Raw genomic sequence first — 24708 nt, forward strand, 5'->3', positions numbered from 1 at the left:
ATTATTATTATTTTTCTTTGTTTACTGTTAGAAGCTTTGTTATAATTTCAACATGGTTGTCGATGTAATATTCAGACTGTAGGACAGCAACAGGAACTTTTACTTGCTGCTTGATTTCTTCGTTATTGAGAGAATCCTAACACTTTATGTGCCTGATTATAACAGTTTTCCATCAGTTCTGTGGGATTTTTTTGCTCATACCACAGGAAATTACCCTAAAGCCTTCAGAGGTGACGGCCAGCTGTCCAGCCTCCAGAACATAACCTAACCTGGGTGCCACAAACCACAGGTGACAGTGCTGGACAGGCCAAGGCCCCAACACGACTCTGAGGCCACACCTCTGGCCGTTGACCTTCTGCCCGTCCGACCAGGTGGCCTTGCTACCTCACACCACCAGCCCCTCTGCCATTTCCCAACCAGGATGGGCGCAGGATGGAACGCAGACAGCACCTTAGCGCCCTACTTAGGAAGAAGCCTTCTGCGAAATGAGCGGCAGCTTCCCTTGGCTTTGTGTCTGCAGGCTGTGCCTTTGTGCCTTTCGCAGTCCCGCTGTCGCTCTAGATAGGGGCTGCGTTACCCATTTCTCACGGGCGCTCCCCGCTCGCGCGGTCGAGCGCTTCCACTGCGCGCGCGAGTGGACGTGACCCCCTTCCCGCCGCCAGCACGCAGCGGAGCTCCGGGCCGGCTCTCCCAGCGCCCAGCCCGGCCGCTCCTCCGCAGCGCGAGGGCGGCTTCCCGGGTGCCCCTCCCGGCGCCAATCCCCCGCCGGCCGGAGGAGGCGCTCCCCTGGCGCCCGCTGCCGGTGTTAGGTGGGCCGAGCCCCGCCGGCGAACCCGGGGCCCCGCCGGCGTTGCCCCTTCGCCTGCAGAGGGATGCGCTCGGAGGCGGCGCCGCAGCCCGGCGGCCTGGAGAGGTTCGCCAGTCCCGGCAAGGGCCGGGGCCTGCGGGCTCTGAGGCGCTACGCCGTGGGAGAGCTGCTCTTCAGCTGCCCGGCCTACACCGCCGTGCTGACCGTCAGCGAGCGCGGCGGCCACTGCGACGGCTGCTTCGCCAGGTGGGGCTGCGGGCCGGGCCGGGGAGCGGGGTCTGGGAGCAGGGGTTCTGCGGGTGCGGGCCCCGCGAGTGGCGGCTGCGGGAGGAGCCCTGCGGGCAGCGCTGAGTCGGGAAAGCTGCCCGCACCGTGCGTTCGTCGGCTGCGGGGAGGTTGCGGCGTGGAATTGGGTTCCCTCGCTTGAGAGCCCGGGAAATTGAGGGGGAAAAAGGTTCGGCTGTTTTTGCAGTCGCTTAAATGCGCGCGCGACTTCTTGCGAGAGGTTTAATTGCATCCGTGTCGGTTTGTAGCGCTGAAGTATTCACCCCTTTTCATGAGGTTGTGACAGGGGAGGAAGGGCCCGTGGTTGCCAGACAACTACGTTGCATTTCCGTGGTGCACACGGCCTGTCTGGATACTACTTCTTCAACCAAAGCCTCGGTCTTCCTGTGTTGTGAGGAAGGCTGAGGGCAGGCAGCGCGAGCAGGGCTCCTTCCGCAGGGCGCTTCCAGAGCGGCACGCCCTGACCGCAGGCCTCGTGCCTGGCATCCCACAGCTCATCGCTCTGGCAGTTGCAGAATCACAGAATCGTAGGAGCTGGAAGGGACCTGTGCTGATCGTCGAGTCCAGCCCCCCTGTTGTGTGCCAGCCGCCCTCCTGCCTCTCTGCGAGGCTGCTGAGGCACTTTAGAGTTATTATTAGAAAGTTATCATCCCTGGAGTTTTGTGTGTGGTTTTTTTTTTTGTTTGTTTGTTTTTCTTCTTGTGCATAACCATAAATTGCCTTCTGTTGAAGAATCTGTCTATCACACCCAGATTTCTCTCTGTATGGGATCACAGAATCATAGGGGTTGGGAGGGGCATCTGGAGATCATCCAGTTCAACTCCCTTGCCAAAGCAAGCTCCCCAGAGTAGGTTACACAGGAAGGCATCCAGGCGGGTCTTGTATATCTCCAGAGAAGGAGACTCCACAGCCTCCCTGGGATACTTTCCATTCTCTGTTGTCATCAAGTAATATTGTAGTGATAATAGTGACCTAAAAATATTTGGGTCTCTCTCATAGAATAACTTATAACAGTCGGCGGGATCAGCCTATTTAAATGCTGCTTTTTCTCCATGCTGCCTTCTGCTATGGAGTTCTAGGGCTGCACAGTGATCGAGGGAAATACACTGAATGTGCCATAGTAGTTACCATGCAGGAGACCAAAAGCTATTTCACACCAGAGTGATGGGGTTTTGCTAGAAGGGAAAAAATCTCACTGAAGTACCTGGATCTGCCATTTCTCAGAAAACATTTTGTATGTGCTCCCCATTTCAGCAACACTGAACTAGAAACAAAACTAGTACATACTACAAAAAAGGGCTTGATTTGCAACTATATTTGCTTAAACTGCAGTGTTTGGAAGGTTGTGGGTAAAGTCTTAGTAAGAGAAACTTAGGCGTGCCATCGTAAAAATGAGACTAGAAAGACACATTTGCATCTGATGATATTTGTTACTTTAAATATGCAGCTGTACTCAAGGGGCATGCTGTCAGCAAGCAGAATGCTGTTGGTAGCCTGACACACTCGTGTTTCACCGTCAGCTTTGCAAGAGCGATCAGGGGATGTTGACACTCTCAAGGCCTTATGGACCCCCAGTGCCAGAGACCTCTGCAAAATGCCCCTCATTGTTGTATTCTGTGCAGACAGTCACTCTTGGTTTACTCCAGTGTACATCTTATAATTATTACCACACTTTTAGACAAATTTTGTTGCAACTTGTACTGGGGAAAGTGTGTAGGTGTTTTAAAGCATTTGGTACCACCGAGGGATCCCTATTGCTGTCACCAAAATGTCATGTTGAGTAACATATGCTGTTTTGGTGATAGGACCTGCTACAACACACGCACCTTGAAGCAGAAAAGGATCTTCATTTTGTCAGATCCCTCTGTTGGGATATATACAGATTAAACAGAGAGTGCAAGCCTTAGGTAAGCTTAGGATACACAGCTATCCAGCAGATGCTGGACAGCAGGACAGAAAGAGGCTGTGTGGTGACAGGAGGTGGAAGAGTATTTAGTAATTTGGTGTTGGGAGATGATTACTCACAAAACAATGATCACGTTTACTGAAGCAGACAGAGAAGCAATGGAACTGGAAGAGCAGAAGCAAAAGGCTAGGAATGGTGAGCAGGTATATAGAGCAACGGGGAAGTTCTGAAAGCAAGGAGAAGTTAGCAATCAGCATGCAGCTTGTAGTGCCAAAAAATGAAATTGTCTGTCAAGCAGCATAGAATAAAACATTCCCAAACCCTGTAATTTAGGACAACAGAGTGCTTTTGCATAATAACGGTTGTTAAGAAAAACTTCCTTTTCAAACTCTAAACAAATCAGAATAGCATCTGCCATCTGAAGTCGGGGTTCAAGCTGTACTTACAGTGTTCTGAGGAAACATGAAATGCTGTGCAATGCTCTTCTCAGATGAGCTGTAGGGTTACTAGATTAGCCCCCCTTAAGAGATTCATACCTATTAGTGATAAAGGATATATTTGTATTGCGTTGAGCTTTATAGAATAGAATAACTGCCTGTTTTCTTTTAAAGGAAAGAAGGACTGTCCAAGTGTGGAAGATGTAAGCAGGCCTTTTACTGCAATGTGGAATGTCAGGTACGGTAATACAGTATGTGTGGGGGATGCTCACATCCATTTATTGCTTGTCATTGATAGCCTCTAATTTTAACTGTGGTTAATGGTAGCCCAGTCAATTTCAGCATCCTGCAGATGCTGACCATGAAATCATGCATTGAACAATTACAGGATTTGGACATGGTCTGCACAAGTCTTTCAAGATCGGTAGCTCCAGGGCTTGGTACCACTGAGACTTTGATTAGAGCTGCCTGTCAGCCCACTAATTATGTCTGTATTACTTCTTTTTTAGAGCACAAACCAGATAAATTGACATTATCTCACTAAACTGTTAGAAGAGTTTGTGTCTAAGGAAAAAGTTAAATAATTAAAAAACTATTTTAAGTGCTTTTCTTGCTTTTTTTTTTCTTCATATACTATTGTTCTTTTAAAGCCTCCTAGAATAGAATATAAACAAATCTACAACAAAGTAGAGCAGTATGAAGGCATCCAAAACATTTGCATGCAGTTTTAATTACAGTTTTCATCTCAATATTGCAATAGGCATCTTTAAAAAAAAAAAAATTTAAAAATCCCAAATCTAGTATCTAAGGTGCTTTTATTTCAAGCATGCATCTTATTCTTCTACTGGGCTAGAGGCAAACTTTAGCCTATCCTCCTCTAGCTCTTCTGCTGCTTCCACTGGCTTTCAGCTTTCCTGCAACATCATGGAGAATTGTGGGTGAATTGCATGGCTTTTTGGCTTGGCAGTTGGACTCAAAATGCTTAGAAGATTTAATTTTTCAATGATATTTTCAGTACAGAGAATATTGAGACACTGATAGCAGTTGCACTGGGAAGAAATAAAATGCCATATAAGCATCTTTAAAGCTCTTGAGAGAAGTCTGAAAGAGTTTTAATGACAGTGTTGTGAAAACCCAGGATTCATTCATGAGAAATGCTTATTTGGAAGAAGTGCTTCCACATGTCATTATTTCTTAATAAGCCCTTAACTATGTGAGGAAAGGAAATACCTGAACAAAGCAATTTGTTGGTTGATCAGCACTTTCTATCTGAGATTCTAAGTTTCTTGTCTTTCTTTATGAAGCTCACAATGGTTTATATAGCATATAACTGTCATTGCAAGGCTTACTGAAGTTGGAAATCTCCCAGTTTGTGCCAGGAAAAACAGCAAGTTGATAACCAGGGTGGGTGGAAGTAGTAGGACTTAGTTCTGCTGGCCTGCAGTCCTTCGCTTTTACCTCCAAGCCCCTCCTTCAGTCCTTCCCTCAGCAGCTTTTGCTGATAAGTTTACACAGTAAGAACAAAGAGGCTTCTTTCCTCTCTCCCCCCTGTATAGTCTTGTCCATGTTTTGCTTTCTTACCTTTCTTTTTCTTTGTGGTCAGAAAACTATTTTTATAGTAGAACATCTTCCAGGGAGATAAAACTGAACTGAAACTGGCCATCCTTAAAACTACAGGTCAAGATGCTCAGCTGAAGTCTGTCTGATAAGTTAATGAATTAAAAGCTTTTCTGTCTGTTGGTGTATATTATGATGCTCCAGATACAAAGACATCTAGTGATGTCCAGCATTGAAATGTAGTGCTGAGGTGTGAGTGGCAGACAAAGTTTTGCAGTGCTGTAGAGGCTGATTTTTTTAGGCCTCACTTCATATGTTCTCACACTGGGCCTGCTGCAGTTGCCGTACGTGTCTGTCGATTTATTTGGTCTTGCTTTCCTTTCCAGCCCCTGATCCAGTTTCCCTTTTAAAAGGGTTTGAGAGTTGCAGCTGATTCGTACCAATTCTGCTCTTCGCTGTTGGCTACTCGAAGCACAGGCCTGTTATTATAGTAGTGGCTTTCAGACCCCATCTGCAGCTGTTCAGGTCTTGACTTCTTAAATTATAATAATTTTAGTCAAACAGCAGGAGACCTGTGCTTATCTTTTCTCTTCAGAAATTAGCTGCTGAAACACTCTAAAGGGAAATATTTTAAGGGGGTTATGTGGGTGCAACTGTGGAACCGGTGAACTTGAACCAGCTACTAGAGCTCCTCTCTCTGTTGCTACACAGAGCTATTATTTATCCCAGACAGAGTGGAGATCAGCTAGCCAAAGTGCAGAAAGAGATGTTTTTGTCAGGACTTTCCATATTTGAAATATACTTTATGCAAAATATTTAGGGGTTATTCTTGACATGTCATGCTAAAAAGTGTTGTAGTTGGTATTTCTAGAATAAGGGAAACATATTTTTAGTTGTAGATCTGGAGTTAGCATCAAGCAGATGTGCTTTAAATGGGACCGTGCAGAAATTTTCCAATCTGCTTTGCTTCTAAACTGTGGAAGAAATAGGAAATTCTTGCTGTAACAGTTCTGTGCAAGAAGAATCTGATGCTAGAAGACCCTGTTTAAGCCTTTGGAAAGAGTCCATTTCCCTACCCAAGAACTTTCTGTGTTATCTCTTTGATAAATGTCTCTTGTCAACATTTGAACATTATCCCGTGGAAGTCCAATACCCTCTCTGGCTCAGCATTCAGTGAACTGTAGTAGTGAAGGATGTGTGAAGTTCCTGCTTTTGCTGCTTGATGAAGGGCTGTGTCTGAGAACTTTACTGGATAATGCAGGCATCAGAAGATGCTTCACTGAAGTTCAGTTAGGGACTTGAATAATATTTGAGCATAACTGGGTCCGAAGAAGTGGGCTTTTCTCTTCTGATGGTTTGTCAAGCATTTCTGTCTACTGTTTGTGTTTTGTTTTGACCAAATGAAATATAACAAAGTTTACATCCTGCAGAGAAATCCTGTGTTTGGAAGAAAGGAAGTTTGGACATGGTTAGTGGGCATGGTGGTGGTGGAGTTGTGGTTGGAGTTGATCTTAGTGGTCTTTTCCAGCATTAATGATTCTATGATTCCAAGTGCCAGGATGCTTTTCTGGGTTTGAGTCTTATTCTGGGTATGAGGTGTATTTATTTATTTTTAATGCTGAGCTATATGTCAGTGTCCTGGACAGTGAAACTGCTTTGAAGGACTTGATGGAGAAGACCATTTCCATGCTTTGATGTGAAAAGCACGAGCTTTAAAGGACTTCCGTTCCAAAAATGTTGTCACACACTCCTAAATGAAGGGAAAAGTACTGTGAATGTATGGAAAATAGGAAGAAAATATTATTAATGTAACATCAGGGATTCAGCTAGAACAATGCTACCTGTTATAATTCAAACTGCTTAGAAAAAAAGCATGGAGAAGAATGCAAAACACAGTCCTGCTGAGATCGCAGGGGAAACTGCTGTCCCAGTGTTTCCATCCCAGATATTACTCAGTCATCAGTGCTCTCTCTCCTTGTAGCATTTCAGGCTTTTATCTCATTTCACACTATTCAGCCATATCTTGTCCCTTTAACCTCCTTACTAGTTCATATAACCCAGTGTGATTCTGCCTGGGGAAAGATTTTAATTAGCAGTGTGTAAAGAATAAAGAGAGCAAACGGACTTTTAAAAACACTGCTTTGAGACATGCATGTGATTTTGCATTTGATTTTTGTTTTTTCAGGTAATCTCTTGTTTATTTACCCTGGTGTATGAAAGCTGTCATACAAAACTCTAGGCTCTGTTTTCTTTGCTTATTGCACCCCAGAAGCAAGTCTGAAGCATGAATATGCAAGAAAAGAATGGAAGTGAAATGAGGTCCCACCTTTGTACATCTTTATGGTATTGGTCTTTGTTTAGGAATCCACTGGGTATCAGGAATTTTCCAGAGAGAGGTCTTGGGGCACACATAGGAAATAAGCCTCTACGGGGGATGCACTTCATAGTGTGACAGCTGTAGGACAGTTGAGAGCATAATTTCACATGACATGATTACAGTGTAATATCCTATTTTAGTTTGCCTGGTCTGTATGGCCATGTCCTCTTAGAACAGCCACACTTGAGCTTATTTCAGGGAGCTTGCATGCTGTTATTGGTTTGTTTCTTTTTTTGAGGTGGGGAATATATTGAGATATGAAGGACATTGAAGCTGACCTTGTGAGGGGTTGAATCATCTTGCAGTGTCGTATGGCTTGAAGTCCTACATGAGGCTAGGGCAGGCATTCACCTACTTGTCCTAATACAATGAATTCCAAAAGCTCCACACATTCAGGGCAATTAAATTACACATTTCAGTAGAAGAATGTTTTGGTGGACCAACTCTGGAATTAGAGGTATCAGCTTTTGTTCTGATCTGCATAAACTTTATGCAAGTGGGACAGCCAAGGCAGGATGCACTGCTCTGCACTTTTTAGGTTATCGTAAGTGGCTTCTGGCTATTACTTCCCCTAATAAATTAATCTTTCTGTAGTTCTGCTGCTTGCACGTGAGTGTTTTAGATAACCTAGGATGCCTCAAACAGCTCTTAATATCTGTGTTTAGGCAGCTGAGTGAAATCCAGTCTTTCTTCTGCTGCTCAGCCTCTCTGATAGGTTATTGTTTGTTTATATTTTTTATTTTTTCTGAATGACTAAGTGAGCTAACACGACGTATCTGTCACTGTGCAAGTCACAGTGAAGGGACATTACAAGTTTACTGGAGGCTGCAAGAAGCTTTTAAAGTTTTCATTTTCAGTCAATTATATGTTTGTTGTGGTTTCTTTCTTCAGCTTTCTTCAGTTTTCCACTAGTTTAAATCTGGTCTGAAACGAAAAATGGGTGCTCCCTATGCAAGCAGAGGACTACAAGACTGTTCTAATGCACTATACATGTGTCTGGGGGGGAGATACGTAAATAAATAATTGTGCACTGCATGAATATGGAAGAATATTTCCATACCTGATGAAAGAAATGAAGTGTGATGTAGTTTGGGAACAGCCCATGCCAGGCTCTGTATGCCATTGCACAGCATTAATTTGATTCTGTGCTAATCTTTGAAAGTTTCTGTTGGTTTGGAGAAGCCTGTAGACTGCAAAAAGCCAGTAGCTTGTGCCATCCCTCCCTGGTTTCATTGTATGCTGAACTAGGAGTATGATGTATGTTCTGAGATGTATTTGTCTTTATTAGTGTGTTTTTGTTGCCTAGCTGTAGTCTTATCCCACAACAAATAAGGAAAAAATCTGATGATTCTCTTCAGCAAGCCTGGTTCTGACCTTACATATAGTCATTCTTGGTGATTGTGAATCCATTGACTTCAGACATTACTCCTGATTACACCAGGGTCATGTCATAATGAGGGGCCAAGGTATTAAATGGAAATGAACCCAATAAAGCCATCAAGCTTAGACCTACTCTGTCCTCACGTGCTTCATCTGAACAATAAGAACTGGTGGTTTATAAATCATGTTGTCTGTTTGCTTCTTCACCATTTAGTTCTTTTTTTTTTTTTTTCCATTGAATAAATGAAGATGTTCTGACCTTAACTTATCCCTTGTGAATTTGTTTTAAAAAAGCAGGATAGCTGCAGCCCTCCAATGTGACTCAAGCTTTTGTTCAGAATTAGTGAGCGTCATCTTATTTTTTTAAAGGAAACACATTTCACTTGACCTCTAGGGTCTGCCTGGACTTGTTGTATCCTCATTTTCATCAGTTTATCTTCACGGCTAATTTTTAAAAATATTTTTCTACATTTGCAGAAGGAAGACTGGCCAATGCATAAGCTAGAATGTTCCGCCATGTGTGCTTTTGGGCAGAGCTGGAATCCCTCGGAGACAGTGAGGCTAACGGCAAGGATCCTTGCCAAACAGGTGAGCAGAAAACTGGACTTGGGAGGTATGTTCCTATGCTGTGTGCCAGGGAGGACAGGAAAGTGAGAATTGACCTGCAGTAACTGTCCTAGCAAAGCACAAGCATTCTGGCTTCCTGTGAACAGATGGGTGTAATGCAATGTGTGAACAGCTGAATGAATGGATCATCAAACCTCTGTAGTAGCGTCAGCAGCATCGTGGTAGTCTAGCTGAAGACTTAGGGGAAGACAGTAAAATTATAGTGAGTCTTTAAGCTGTCTAGCTGTATCTTGTGGCCCAGGTAGTGTTGAATGGAGTCTGGAGAAGTTTACCAATAAGACTGACAATGTATGCAGTGTTTCAGAGTCTGTTCTGGTAGATTTGAACTCGTTACACGTGTGGGCTAGCACCATGCCTATGCTATTGTTAGAGAAAAGAGAATGAGACCTTATGTGTACGGTTAAATTCTGAGGGATGCTTCTAGTTGCCTGCTGTACTGTTTTTTTCAGCTTATAACTGTGTAGCACTGCCCAGAGTCAAGAACACCTCTGGGGTACTCACATATTGGTGTTTACGATTACTGGAGTTAGCTGGTGAAAAACAGATTGAAAGAACCTTGATCTTTGGTGAGAAGGAATGTCAGTAGTGAGGACGTAAGATTGCAATGTCAACCACGTTTCAGTGTTCCTTACCATATGGAAACTGAGGGCAACACACATGCTAACAGAGACAGGAAAGGTTATTACGCTGTGTCTCTTTGCAGAGCTCTAAACTCTCTGCAAAAACAAATCCTCTTTTAAGCATATTTGTGTGATTGAGGTCTGCTTATGTGGCAAGGGCAACCTGGATACCGTATGGAGTGAGGATTTTAGTGGCCCGCTGGGAAGGTAGCTGCTATAGTTGCTGTGTGTGTGAATGTATGTGTGTGACTTAATTAAAGTACGGCTTGGTGCTGATCCACAAACAAATTCGGATGTTTAATGACAAAAAGTCATTGGAATAAATTTGTGCTTTTATTGCTTACGAGGAGGGGGGAGAACCCTCCATGTCATATAAAAGCTAAATATGCAAACCATGGTCCCTGAACCTCAGCTGCTGGGCCACCTGCAAAGCCATATTTAATGGCCAAGATTACAAAGAAGTGGCCTTAGGCCAACAATGGAGCATTGCTTTTGAACTCTGTCAACAGTCAGTTTATTCACTTTCCTCAAAGCGGAGCCCGGCTCCTGCCTGCTTGCTATTGTTAGCAGCTTTCTGGGTGTCTAGAACAAAGCAAATGACATATTTAAAATACCGTTCAGTTTATGTATATAAATTTGATAAAAGTTAATGTTTGGTTGCCTAATTTGATGCAGAGAAAATATTTCTATGGTTTAACTAAGCGCAGTCAATTTAACTCATTGCTGTTTGACTTTTATAAATTTCATATGCATGCTTTTATTTGATTTACAGGTGAGAGTCCTCAGCTTATAACAGCATAAACAAAACAGCCTACTTTTAAACACTAAAATATTTTCTTCTTGTTTCTCTTTTCCCCCCTTATTGCTAGAAAATTTACCCTGAGAGAACACAGTCAGAGAAGCTGCTTGCTGTGAAAGAATTTGAATCACGTAAGTAAAAACAGGGGAGTTGTTTGTGTTTGCTTTACACCTTGCTCCCCTCCATCAACACTTTTTGGAGTGTCTTTTTGTTTTTTTCTTTTTGAATAAGGAATAAAGAGAGAAAGCTGTGGTACCTAGCATTTTGAAAGTCTAGTGCTATTATTTCTTTTTTTTTTTTCTTTTTTCCTGGTTGCTTATAGGGTTGTGAAACAAGGGTGAAAACCTAGACAGAATTAATGATGTAGCATACATCCATCTCATGGCTTTTCTGGTACTCTGCTGTCTTTTGAGAATTGTAATGTTGTAAAATTAAAATAGCTGGTATTCGTTACCAGAGGCATAAAATCAGAGACAGCATAGTTGCTTGATGGTGACAGTGACTAAGGGGCTAATTGCAGAACCCTCTGGACTGTGCTTCACTATCTGTCACTGCCAGTCAAATCTGACATGTTATATGTGATTGTGTTGAAATTCCATGTCCTAAATGCTCCAAAATAATCCGAGGAAGGATATGAGGCAATGGCTTGCGTTTAACTGCAAGGCTACTCTTTACATCCTGTGAGGCAGAGTTAGAAATTGAGCAACTAGGGGACTAATATCTGTCCTGGCATTTCCACTGGTCTGTCATTTCTCTTTCTTGGTGCTGGAGGCAATATACAAGGAGACAATAGGTTTATATATTCACATTTCTCACTGATTGGAAACTGAAGTTTCCAAAACCCTTTATAAAATGCTGAATAAATGCAGCCAGTGCTAGAAGTTGAGGTAGCAAGGTAACCAAAACCATCAGAATTAGGATTTAATTTACTTCCTGGATGAAAGCTATCACAGGTCTTTGGACAACTGGAGAAGTAAAGGGGAAAAATGCCAACATTTGACCTTTTGTAAGGCAAGGCTAATTTTTGAAGATAGGTTATAAGTTTGAGGTCAGGGAAGACAGATAAGTGCTGAAATAATTTCTGTATATTCTTCTATTTGCAATGTGTTTTCAACAATGTATTACTTTGGGAGCTGAAAGGCAGATGTGTTTTGGGTTTTTTTTTCCAGTTGCAATGTCTCCCTGATCCTCTAGGAGCCCTTATTTTGTTTCTTCTTTGGTAGTAAGATTCTCTCCTACTATTTCTGCCTTGTTGATTCTCCTCTTACCACACCTTCATCGTGCTCACCGGTAGCCTTGCTCTTTGTAACAACTTACACAGGAGAGGAAAAGGCACCTGAATTCTAGCTCAAAGTTGAAAATCTATTTCTGGCTTGTCCTAATTATCATCAAATTATTGCATTTCATTTCTCCCAATGTTTTTGTGAGTCTCCTGTCACTCACATCTGCTCTGACAAATGCTTATTCCATTGTTGTGCATTCTTTTTCAGAATGTTTTTCTCTACTGTGATTTTGTAGAGGGGAAACTGATGAGTTGCTGTCACTCTCTTAGAACAGGAAAGAGCAGATGGCATTGCTACAGTGAGAAAGAGGATTAGGAAAAACTTTGCAGAATTCTGCTCCTGAAGACTGAAAGGGCTTAAGGGAGGGAAAGAATCAAGAGTATAGTGTCGGTGATCCAGCTCAGTTTGCGTGGATCAAGCACCTGAAGGTCCTGTGGGCCACAGCTTCTCCTACTACTTGTCAAGGCCCTGAGGGTACATCTCTGAGCAAACCCTGAGGGGAGTACAGTTGGCAGGTGAGGCCAGGACACTTCACCTGATGTTCTTGCCATCTCTTGTTATCCTCATGTACCAGCAGATGAAATGCACCTCTGTGAATTGCTCTGTAGCTCCCAGAGATGTGGGTGTTTCCAGGCACTGCTGCATGCCAAAGCTGGTCCCTGCAGTAGGTCAAAGTGTGTTGCTTCCCAGGCAACCTTATGCTATGCTCCTCTAACTGCAAAGGGAGCCATGGTGACTAGCCCCAGTGTTAACATCAGACTTTGTGAAGTCACTGTCACACATGGCTGCAAGTAGTCAGGGCCTCTGCTGGGAAAGACCGTGTATTTTGAGAGCAATAATTTTGAGAGCAAAAATAAGTAGTATTCCTTATCTGACTGGTTGATACTGATGAAGATTAGGTCTGTATGAGGGACTTACACACTGTAAAGCATATTTGAAGAAATGTTTTATCTAAAAGCATTTTGTACTACAGCAGACAGAACCAGATAGCTCATAAAGTCATCTTAAACAGCTGAGGACAGTTAGCTGCAGTAGATACGCTTCTAGAGAGATGGCTTGTCTGCTTGCTAGAGCTAACAAATGCCTATTAAACAGTGTAACCTTTCTCCCAGCAAAGATAATTTTTTGTCCGTTTACCACTTGACGTAAAGATGTTTAGAAAGTGATTTTTAATCCTGCATGTTCTTGTAGTATAAGCGTGGCCTTGGCAGAAGAAGCATTATCTTTATGGAAGAGCAGACGCTTTTGTGCTACTTCCGAGTAGCTGTTCCATGAGGGGTTTCTGTTTAAGTCCAGGCTTGTTTAACTTAAGCCTAACTGAAGTTCACTGAGGAGTGTTCCTCTTACTGAAATGGAATGTATTCTTTGTCCACAGACCTTGACAAACTAGACAATGAAAAGAGAGAGCTGATTCAGAACGACATTGCTGCTCTTCATCACTTTTATTCAAAGCACATGGAGTACCCTGACAATGCTGCTCTTGTAGTTCTCTTTGCACAAGTAAGTTGGTTAGAATGTAGTCTGCTTAGGTGGATGGTACTGTAGGAGGAGTTCAGCCTTTGTGAAAGGGGCAAAATCTTACTGGTGATGGAAGTGATAGCTCTTTGCTTATCTTGAGGAGAGCTGAGTGTGCTTGATGGCAAAGGTGCACTTCCTTGGCCAGAAGTGGCTGGACGCTCTCCATTTCAGTAGTGAGGGAGAGATACTTATCTTCAGATTTTTTGCAAAGTACTTCTCAAACACTGAAGAAAATGGGAAACAGCCTATAATAGACTCTGTCCAAGTTAGGCCTTGGGCCAAGCATTAGTGCAGCTGTTGGTGGACATACAAAGAGAGCTACTTGCCTTCAAAGGATCTCAACAGTAGAGAATAGGAAAGAGCAGCCTGATATTTTTATCTGACCTATGGCTTTTAAATGCAATCAATTAGTTTTGTCATCTGGAGAGATGAAGGCAAGGCAGGATCTCTTGTTAGATCATTTCTAGAATATGTCACCTCTCTTCTCTCACCTGATTTTCATACACATCAAATGTGTTGTCATGAGTGAAATAATGCAGAAATGGAATGCTGAAAGAACCCTTATGGTTTTTTTTCTTCTTTTTCTCCTGTACTTCAAAACAAGCTAGTTTTAAACTTCTGAGTAAAAAGTTTGATTTTGAGCTATGAATAAATGTCTGATGCAGTGAAAGCTGAAATGGCACCTCCCTCTTCATGTAGCCAGTAGTGTATCAGTAAGGAGACACTGTTACTATTGCCTTAATACAGGCACTGTTACATTGTAGAGGAATGATTCTTCAGCGTATGTGGCATCTGTTCTTCATTCAGGTGTTCCTAACTGTGCATTTCCCTTCAGTAAAAAGTTTTTCTATTTTAAAGACTTGACAATATGACTTGTTGGAGGGATATTTTAAAGAAATCTGTACATCTAGTTTCTTGCATTGTTTCTGTATAGTTTTACTGGAGTGTAGCTAGAATCCCCCAAAGAAAGTTATTTTGTATAATAATTTTTTTTTCATGCCCTTTCCTGAATGCTTCAGATGACTACTGTGAGCACTTGACTCCATGAATTGCTATTCTATCCAATCTTCCCTCTGGATGCCTAATGTCACCTGTAGGTGTCAAATGAATTCATCTTAATTGTAAGACAGTTATCTTCAACTGTAAACATTGGTATTTTTGTAATCGAAAACTCCAGAGATCATCTGGAAGTTCCAGAAGGGTATTTTACAGGATACAACTTTTTGAGGTTTTGGCTCCATTATGCATCATTCTGGAAAAAGCAGAGGTCGGTCTTTACTTGATGCACACTTTCTAATGATTAGTTAACCTGAGCTAAAAGCTAAAAGATATGGTGCTGTGCCTTTGTTTTGCTTCAGTAGTTTCTCTGGTTTTGCGTTTTTACTTTGCTTCTCCATTTGTTCTTTCTCCCTGTAGCTGAGGGCAGCTGTTTGGCAATAGAATACCTCAGACTACTTGCTCAGTGCTTTTTGGGGTTTGGCCTGGTGTAGCTCCTTTCCACCTCAGATAAGGCACAATTATCTTTAAGAGTGGAGCAAAGATTTTTGTTCAAAGCATCCTAGTCCTTCAACGCTTTCTTCCCCAGCTGTAGGTATCATTCTACTCTCTTTTGTCCCTCTGGAGCATAACTGTTGAGACTATCACTCTACCTCCTCAGTCTCATCTCATTGTACTCCTCAGTTTCTCTCTTCTTTCAAGTTCTGGTGTCCCATCCTTTCCTGTGCCTTACTTTGCACCTTCTCTGTTCCACCATTGGGAACAACTTTGGTGTCTCCTTTTCTTGCTCAAGTCTCTTTACTCTCTCCTTGTTTCCTTTTTTAGTCATGCACTCCTCTGGGAAAACAGTGCTATCTCATCCCTTCTATTTGCTCCTCGTGTGTCATTTGTGGTATGATGCATTCAAGAAGTGGGTTGTCTCTGGCTTAGTGCAGGGGAATTGATGATAACTCACTACATATTTTTAAATATTTTCCTGTGATTCAGATCCATCAAGCTGTTCTCTATGTCAGCCTTTGTAGCCTTATGTTCTTACTTGCTGTTGATATAATCTTTCTCTTCTATTGCTTTTGTATTTAGCAATTACATTTTGGTTTTGGTTCAGGTATGCTCATATGTTGGCTATTGCTCATCAGAGAGCCTTTGGATGCTAACTTGCTAAAACAGAGAAATAAAGAACAAATAAATTCACCAAAAATACTGGAAAGTGAATCAGAGATGCAAGACACTTAGCTGTGAACTCATCCTGAACAATTCATAACTGAGGGGTGGCTTTGGAAACCATTTGTGCATTTCTGAAATCCAGTCCAAGCTGCATTCCAGCCTGTGGGGCATCAGTAGTGTTTGTTGTCGCCTCCTGCCCTTCCAGAGCACGCACTTACACTGTGCTTGATTGAATGCTCTTGTGCCCATTATAGCTTCAGCTGGACTTCGTTATGTGACTGTAGTTCTTTCAGTGTTTTTCTGGCACTTCTGTGAGGATTTTAAGAATTTTAGGGGAGAGGCTGGTGAGTGAGGCTAGGATTCTCTGGGCTGGCATGTATGTGACTTGCAGTAAAAATGGAATAAAGTATTCGTTTGAGGTACAGCTAGGTCACTTAAGTCAGACAGAGTTGAAAGTCTGGAAACATTCCTTTGAGCTTAGTGAGAATAAAACAGGAGAACGTTTTAAAACCTGTTTGAAACTATAAGAAATATATCTGAATAAGCTTTTTAGTCTCTGATTAAATCACTATTATGCTTCCTCAAGCATTCTGTTCTTTTTCTGTCCTCTTCTATGCCTATATGAGGTTCTAGTCTATTCCTATGTTCTTCATGTCTGCTTCAGCTGTAGCTCATACTTGCAGCCTTTGACCAGCTGACATCCTCAGTGTGCCACATTTCAGTAACACATGCTCCTTCAAAGCTCTGCAGTGCCCCAGCCTGGCTGAGTTTGCTGCTACTCATCCCTGTGTTGTTCCTTGCATGCAAGTTCTGTTTCAGCCCGTTGTTGGCAATGACCAATTGAGATCTCCTTGTCCTGTTGTTGTTACACGTGATGTTTGCAGTGGTCTGCTTTGTTGGACACTCTTTGTGGTGCTTTGTTCAAGCCTCGTTTCCCTTGATTGGCATTTTGAGGTGTAATCCCTTTGGTGCTGTGTCCTGAGCAGAAGCAAGTATTGGAATGACAGTTCTTTGTAGTCCTGCACGTTCCTTTGGAGATGGATTTTGTCCTCACTTCACTGTTTGAGATGTCATGTAATTTCTCCATGAATACTGCTGAGATGTAAAGAAAACTGTAAGCAAATGGTGGCTGTTAACTTTTAAGTATGGGAATGTGATGTAAGTTGACCAGAATGTGAGTTAATCTCTTTCTCTTTTTTCTTAGGTTAACTGCAATGGTTTCACGATTGAAGATGAAGAACTGTCTCATTTGGGATCAGCCATATTTCCTGAGTAGGTTAAGTTTAATATTTAAAAAAAAAAATAAGAACAACTTATTTAAAAACAAACGAAGGCTCTTTCGCATGTTTAGAAGTAGGCCTGTATTGAAAGAAATTAAATCAAAGAGTTAGTATTAATTTGTCATGTTTAAAATATGTTAACTAATTCAATCTGCCAGTGATTTGCAGCAGTTCTGCTTATAAATCTAGTAAACTTGGTAAAATTGTACTTGGAATCTGTTTTGAAGTCCTGTAGTTCTGGCTGTGAACTATACACAGGTTGGTAGGAGACAGACTTACTTGGCTAGCAGGTTCTGGACGGAGACATCAAGTAATGATCAAAGCTAAATGAAAAGGATTTTAAGTGACTTGCTTTATCCACAGGTTTCTGCACTGCTTGGGTATAATGCTTCACCTGATGCTAGCAAAAAACCATCCCTTCTACCTTTGTTCCTCTGCAAAGCATAAATCTTTTTCATAACTTCTTTCAGCCTCCTCAGATGTTTTATAAACTGCCATGCTTTATGTTGCTTCAACAGTGGGAAAAAATATGTGCAACCTCCTCAGCTTTACAAACAAACTGCAGATGTTAGTCATTAACTGCAGTTTGTGGATTGGGAGGTACAGCTCTCTGTGAGGCTGTGTAACTTTTTTCCCTTTAAGTCTGTACTTCCCATTCTGCCTCTGTTCTTTGCAAACTCCACACTGCAAGTGCTATCAGCTCTACTTACATCAGCTTCCCTGTGAGGTGTGGATTAGTAGTAATTATGTCAAAGCAATTTCAAATGTCCTGGTGCCCTGTTAGAGAAGGGTTTGATTGCTGTATACAGATCCATGCTTCAGGAGGGCTGGAGTGTTTATTTCTTATCCCTGGAGGCCATGAAATCTTGGCCAGGAACAGGGTCATGGTGGGAAGAGAATAATATGAAACCAGGATCACTTGGAATCAAGTGCAACACCATTCTTTGTTTGTCAATGATTATTATTTCAATAGCTCTGAAGAGAAAGAATTAAAATTCAACATTTTATCTTAAATAAGCAGCAAATTGCACTTCCTGGCTTAGTATGAGAGGAAAGTATTTTTCAATAGCAGTCTTGAGCTTTTTTGTGTAACTTGTGTGCTGGTATATCAAACAGAGATCTCCTTCTTCCCACTTTAAGCATGGAAGCTGTTTATCTTTGCAAGAAGTGAGATAAAATTTTAACACTGATCTTAAATGTGTCTAGCAACTGCATTTGTTTGTTTCCTTGTAGCTAAGTGGGTTTCTCTTTCTTTCTTCTCAGAGGAAAATGGTCTGTTTCTTACAAATAGCTAAATAGGTTGTTGGAAGTTAAGGTGTGCAAATACCCTGTCAGCTGTACTGTTGCACAAGAATGGGAAAATAATAACTTGCCTAGTCTGGCTATAATAAGATACTACAGTGATTCATTAAAATGGCCATTTTCCATATTGATAGGATAAATTAAAACACAACAGATTTTCCCCAGGTTACCTTCATATTAAGCCTCACTAAGAGCAGTTTGTAGAGGAAGACTGACTTGGTCTTTTCAGGCTTGTTTGTTGTGTGAAGTTTTGCTTAACTTTCTGCCTGTTGCTTTTGGTGGAGAGGGAAAAATGTTCACTTTTGTGCTTTTACAGTGTTGCACTGATGAACCATAGCTGTTGCCCAAATGTGATCGTAACTTACAAAGGGACAGTGGCTGAAGTAAGAGCTGTGAAAGAGATTGAACCTGGAGAAGAGGTAGGTATACTGCTTGAATGTATCCCACTTTCAGACTTTGTTCCAGTTAGATGACAGTTTAATAAGAAGGGGGGAAGGATCTCTTGTTTCTCAGAGAAGCCTGAGATGTGGTTTTATGGTGGTGCAGGAAGGCTGAAGTGATTCTAGGAGGCGGTATCCTATTTTGTGTTAAAACAAGGGATGGGCACCTGCATCAGTCGCTGCATGTCTGCTGGCCTCTGTCTCAATTTATCCATCTGTAAAAGGAGGCTTAATTTGCTGATGTTTGGCTGGTGCTTTGAAATTCCAAGATCAAAGAAAATTATTACTGCTGTAATAGCTCCCAGTATAATAGTAATGGAAGTGAAGCCAGAATAAACAAGGTAAATGGGAACAGATAAGTTCTCTTACTTCTGTTTCAGTCCCATGTGTTGTGGATGCTCTGTCCAGTCATATCACTCAGCAGAGTTTAGCTGTGTAATCACAAAAGAGCTAGAATATGTTTTTAGTTGGAGCAAAGCCGAACAGTGATGGATAAACTAAGGCCCTGGTAAACTTTCTCAGTCAAGTAATGAACTTGGCAGCAAATCTTCAGCTGCAGAGCTTATTTTTACTTTAATAAAATTAATATTATTATTTTTTTTATTTTAAAATTAAGAATATGTAAGTTAGGCAGACTTGGGGAAATTGTTCCTGTATCTACAGGGGATGAGAATACTCCGGGGATGGAGTTTGTGTGGAGGTTCATTGTGGGTCATTTGCCCACAAGGTTAATTTAGCCTTCAAAGCTAATGCTGATCAAAACAAATTCAGATTTGACTTTGACAACTCCAGCTGATTTCTGAAGTGTGTAATAGTAATTTTGGAGAAGGTGATAGGGGTGGTTTTCCTGGATTGCAGCTGTTCACCATTGTGGACTGAGTGACTTCAGTTGCTGGGACAGAGGTAATGCAGGTGAGCAACTTCTCAGTGTGCTGTTTATTATGATTTCACTGTGGTGGTGTTGGCAGTCACTACAGATGCCCTGTGGTAACGGACAGAATAATCAGTTTTGGAATTTTCCCATGGAGTCTCAGGCATTTTGGAGAGCAATAAGAGGTGGAAGTGAGGAGCATTCTACCTTGCTGACATCTTCTTTTGGTTAAACAGTGTTTTCGAAGCTGCATCGCTTCTATAGGACCTTACTGCTTTTGTGCAGTCAGTCTCTCTTCTGACATTTAAGAATTTTACAGAAGTGGACCAGTGATTTTATTTGGGCCCAGCACAGTCTTACGGCCTATGTCTCCACCTTCAGATTCAATATAGGCATTGCATCAGAAATCCAAGTGGTTGCTGTAAATGCTGTTCCTGCGTTTTGCATGCTTGAAAGGGAGGAGGGGAGTGTGGGAGAAGCTGTGAGATAACAGAGAAAGATTGGGAGCGTATGTAACATCAAATTACATGTGCATCTTACTTTGAAATAACTGAAGATGAGGAAATGAAACTAAAAGTCTTTCTTGGTCTGCAGAGTTATCAACTGCATCCCCTATGGCATATTTCTTGAGGGAGATGTCATTTAAAAAAACAACACTACAGCCAGTTGAAGGGTTTCTTTTCTGGTGATCATTGAAATAAAGGGAAACTTTAGAACAGTGCATGTGAAAGGCTTTTAAAGTGATCAAAAGTAGGTTTTCTTTAAGTGTTGCCACTGAAGTAAATTTGATGTTCATCTTCCTAGAACTGGAGCACTGGGCCTTCTTTTCAGAGATCTAAAGGTCTTCTCCTAAGTTTCTAAAGTGGCTGTTGTTGCCCCAATTTTACTCAGTTTTCAGAAGGAAAAATTTGAGACTCCAGCCTCCAAAAAACCAGGCCACTGTGATTTATACCAGGCTGGATACCTGAAGTCATTATTTTACTTCTGAAAAGTCGGCATCTCTTTGTAGTCTTGACAGGAGTCTGATATTTATGGTGTTGCAGTTTCCTTATCCACACCTGAATCTTCCTCTCCTGGATCTAAGCCAGCGTAATATGTGAGGGAAATTCCATACTGAATAGGAAAGGAAACACTTCTTTGTCAGGTTGTGTTCACAAAAGACAACTCCCAATGCTTCTGAGAGGTTTGGAATGTGAGGGGAGAGGCAGTTGATATGGCTGCAGGGATTCACGAATTGGGTCAGTCATACTAAATATGATTTCCAGAACTGGTAGCAATAAATACATGTATTTGTACTGCTTTTCATTGACTATTCTGTTTTTGCTGCCTAGGTTTTTACCAGCTATATTGACCTGTTGTATCCCACAGAAGACAGGAATGACAGGTTAAGAGACTCCTATTTTTTCACTTGTGATTGCAGGGAGTGCACTATGAAGGAAAAGGTAATAACGGGATTAAATTGGCATGAAATGATTCTGAGTGTCAGGGCACTTACCCAGCTCCCTAGATGTGATATTCTATCTGATTTAATTAAATGTTGGAAAGTAGGGTAATAGAGAGAGGGCTTGTTTTTTGTTTTTCTGCCTGTAAGACTTTCTTATACTCATTCTTTCCTGGCGTTTCAATTATGACGCATCACAAAATTTCCAGGTGGATGCTCATTTAAAGTTGATCTACAAAGTGAAGACAAAAACTCTGTTAGAAGTAGGTAATTATGCTGTGTCTACGCTACCTGGCCAAAAGAATTTAGATCAGAACTGAGTTTTGTAACTGCGTGTTTTCTGACTCAGTGAGCCTTGGTTGGGGCATTTTTGGGGGCCCTGTTCTGGCATGGAGTTCTGCCATAGTCCCTGGTTAGGACATCTCTGTCAATTCTACGTGTATGATTTTGCTGGATTATTTGGAGACCCAGCAGAATTTGTGAAATGGGATTTCCTGCAAACAGCATCATATCATTCTTGTCACTGACAGGACAGTGTTGGGTCACAGGCCAGATTTACTTTCGTTGGACATCACTTGGTGCCTTTCAAAGGACAAAGGCAAATGTGCAGACAGTGTTCCTTAAAACAGGGTGTTAGTTACTCTGAACAAAAGCATTTGTCATGGGAGGGAAAGGCAGCTGAACTCAGCAAATATCAACAACAGCTGTTCCTGTTCTGCCAGTTGGTTGATTGTCCTTCAGTGTAGGTCCTAGGAGAACTAAGCTTCTTGCAGCAATTCTGTCATTCTAGTCAAGGTAGATCTGACTGGCATAATTCATGATCCTCAAGTTCTAGATCATTTCCTCTCTGCATTTTCACAGAAGTGCCCATTTAAGAGCTGCTACCCAAAGTGACCAGCCATCTCCTTTCCTCTACATAGTGTGTTTTGTAATTTTTTTCAAAATACTACTCAATATTCTCATTTGAGACCATTTTGTTGACACTGAAGTTGTGTTTTCTCCCACAGTTACCTCAATCATTTTGCCACTGAATTAGTAGTAGCCAGGATTTCACTGTGATTTCTAGTAACTTGCTGCTCATGGAATCACCTGTCACTCAGCCTCCTTCACTGCTGGGAAGACTTCTCTGTATTTAGCTGACAGTTGAAATCATGAGGGTTAAAAGAAATCTAGCAACAGTGTGAGGTTTAAACAGTAAAAGATTATCTCCAGATTGCAGCTGACTCTTCATGAAGTAATAAGTTAGATAAAAAGATAAGAATAAAGGGAGCTGTCCAGCAGAAAGCCATTTTGTTGTATATAACAAAACATGTGGAAATACATTTTTGTTTGTAATTATGAAGGCTACTTTTCTCATTTAATATCATTCTGTTTTCCACTGAGCTATCACATGGAGGAAAGCCTAAGGTATTTGGGCTTTTCTAGCCTTAAAGCTAAATATATTTTAATCCCTAATCTCTCAAAAAGCAGTAAAATTTTCTATGTAAAGCTGCTTTCATCACAAAATTGAAAAGCTCTTGGATCTTTCAGAAGAAGGGACCTCGTGTAAGTAGAGGGTGGCAGATGAACTGGGAGGCAGAGGATTCTAGGATTCCCAGCCATGGTTTTAGAGAAAGTTGCAGGTGCACATTCTACCCTTGTTTCTGCATTCTTCGACAAGCTTAAGTCTCCATCTGTGTCTTTTTATTAATTTTGTGCAGCAGATGCACCTTTTTTTGTAGGGCTTGGAACCCACGTTCATGACATCCATTGTGTTTCCTTCAGGATAAAGAGAAACTGAAAATCCGCAAGCTGAATGATCCTCCATCAGCAGAGGCGGTACGAGACATGATCAAATATGCCAGGAACGTGATAGAGGAATTCAGACGAGCCAAACACTACAAATATATCCTTTGTCTCACCTTGTCTCCACTGGCTTGGTCCACAGCCTAAAGCTTACGTGCTGACTTGCTTCAGAAGTACCTGGAGGAGAAGTACTATGACCTAGAAGTTAAACATACCTCTGTCCTTGTCATGCCTGGAGAGTTCTCTTGTCTCTTCTGGAGATGAGAGGCAGTTTGGCATTGCAAGTGTGGGGCTGTGGGACCCTGTGTTTGTTGGTTCCTTGCAGTTGTCAGTTTCTAATAGCACGCCATACATTCTCTGCACAGAACAAGCCAGAGCCTGGAATGAGCACAACGTTGTGTTTTTTAGTGTGCAGTAATGTTCCCTGGTTTTGAGGGACTGCATGTGAGGCTGCAGCTATTGTTTGTGGTCACTAGCCTACCTGTCCTGACTGGTGGGATGGGACAAAAATGAAAGATGCACTGGGCCAGAAGCAGACCTGATTGAGTAACCACCGCACAGGGAATCTCACTGCTCCTTCATCTGACAGATCACTGGAGCAGCAGTGGCTCAGGAAAGCAAATTTCTTTGTTGCTTTTTTAAATGCGAAGGTTACATTTGTAGAAAATCTGGGTAGGAGGGGGAATAATCTCATGAGCAGTGCCTCTGAGCATGGAATACCTCACAAAGTAGCACAGAAGCATTGATGCCCTTCGAGAGAAAAAAGACTTTTCAGAGCCATTCTGAATAAGGTTAGGGCATTTTTTTTCCCTGAGATTATCTGGTAGCTGTCTGATCAGAAACTGTGCATTGGGTTCCTTGACTTCTGCATACCTCCCAGTGAATTACTGGAGATCTGTGAGCTCAGCTTGGATAAGATGGGTGCAGTGTTTGAAGACAGCAATGTCTACATGTTACATATGATGTACCAGGCCATGGGTGTCTGTCTGTATGTGCAGGATTGGGAAGGTGCACTGCGTTATGGGCAAAAAATTATCAGACCATACAGGTAAATGTGAGACCTTTTTTTTTTTTCCCCTTAATGCTCCAATTCAGTAATCTGAATAACTAAAACAAGTCTGAGCAGAGATTGCTTCTCTGAGTACTTAATGTACAAACGCACTACCTGTGACATCACTGCTTGAAATGGAGTGCTTGCATTCAGCAGTTTGTTACTATCAGAGTGTGACATACAGTACACAGCTTCAGTCTGAAGTTCATGCTTTGAGTTTTAAAATGCATTTATCCTACCACGGGTACTGTGCTAATTCTGGTTGGTTTTGTTTTTAATATTCTCCTACTAAGAAGACTTCACTAAAACAGAGCTTTAAAGTGTGCCTGCAGTCCATTTGTGTGTAAAGTCATGGAGGCAAAACCGGGTATTACTGCCAGCTTCCCACCCCCTCCTAGCTCCTTCTCTCAGCAGCAACTGCAGGAGCAGGGCAGGGCCCAGGGCTGGCGCTGAGCAGCAGAGGGAGCTGGAGCTGAGCTTAAAGGTGCCCCACGATCCTGCTCTCCACACCGCCCTAGAGCTTGAGGCAGGGGAGAGCGGGCAGACTGCAGCCCTGTGTGGAGCAAGTCAGCACATAACCTCTGTAGGAAACAATTAGTATTTTCCCCAATACTTTTTTTGTATTTTTACAGCAGTGGTCTTATTCTCCAGAGCCAGCCAGTTACACACTGCATGTGATCCTGCCAGTGGGTCTCCCAAGCAGATTCTCATCTTTGAGCCTTGACTCTCCTGCCAGCTGGGAGGAGCATGAGTGGAGCTCTCCCTGTGGAGCAGATGCCAA

General features: G+C 42.1%; 1 protein-coding gene across 3 annotated transcripts in view; it reads left to right on the forward strand.

Annotated features, from left to right (window-relative positions):
• Positions 1 to 641: 641 nt before the first annotated feature.
• The window catches only part of SMYD2 (SET and MYND domain containing 2), a 28549-nt gene continuing 4482 nt past the window's right edge, over positions 642 to 24708 (forward strand). For 2 of the 3 annotated variants that reach the window (XR_007375110.1, XR_007375109.1), the window contains exons 1-10: positions 642 to 1054; positions 3611 to 3674; positions 9228 to 9338; positions 10867 to 10927; positions 13455 to 13579; positions 16962 to 17029; positions 18656 to 18758; positions 20982 to 21092; positions 22856 to 22976; positions 23750 to 23924. Coding sequence is in view for 1 of the 3 variants with exons in the window: in XM_048936070.1 (XP_048792027.1) it covers positions 873 to 1054; positions 3611 to 3674; positions 9228 to 9338; positions 10867 to 10927; positions 13455 to 13579; positions 16962 to 17029; positions 18656 to 18758; positions 20982 to 21092; positions 22856 to 22976; positions 23750 to 23924 (1121 nt within the window). In the remaining 2 variants the exon portion in view is untranslated. The remainder of the gene's footprint in view (positions 1055 to 3610; positions 3675 to 9227; positions 9339 to 10866; positions 10928 to 13454; positions 13580 to 16961; positions 17030 to 18655; positions 18759 to 20981; positions 21093 to 22855; positions 22977 to 23749; positions 23925 to 24708) is intronic. The other variant, XM_048936070.1, reaches the window with a different exon arrangement.

Source organism: Lagopus muta, chromosome 2 (assembly GCF_023343835.1).
Source record: "Lagopus muta isolate bLagMut1 chromosome 2, bLagMut1 primary, whole genome shotgun sequence".
In the NCBI taxonomy this organism is placed as follows: Eukaryota; Metazoa; Chordata; class Aves; order Galliformes; family Phasianidae; genus Lagopus; species Lagopus muta.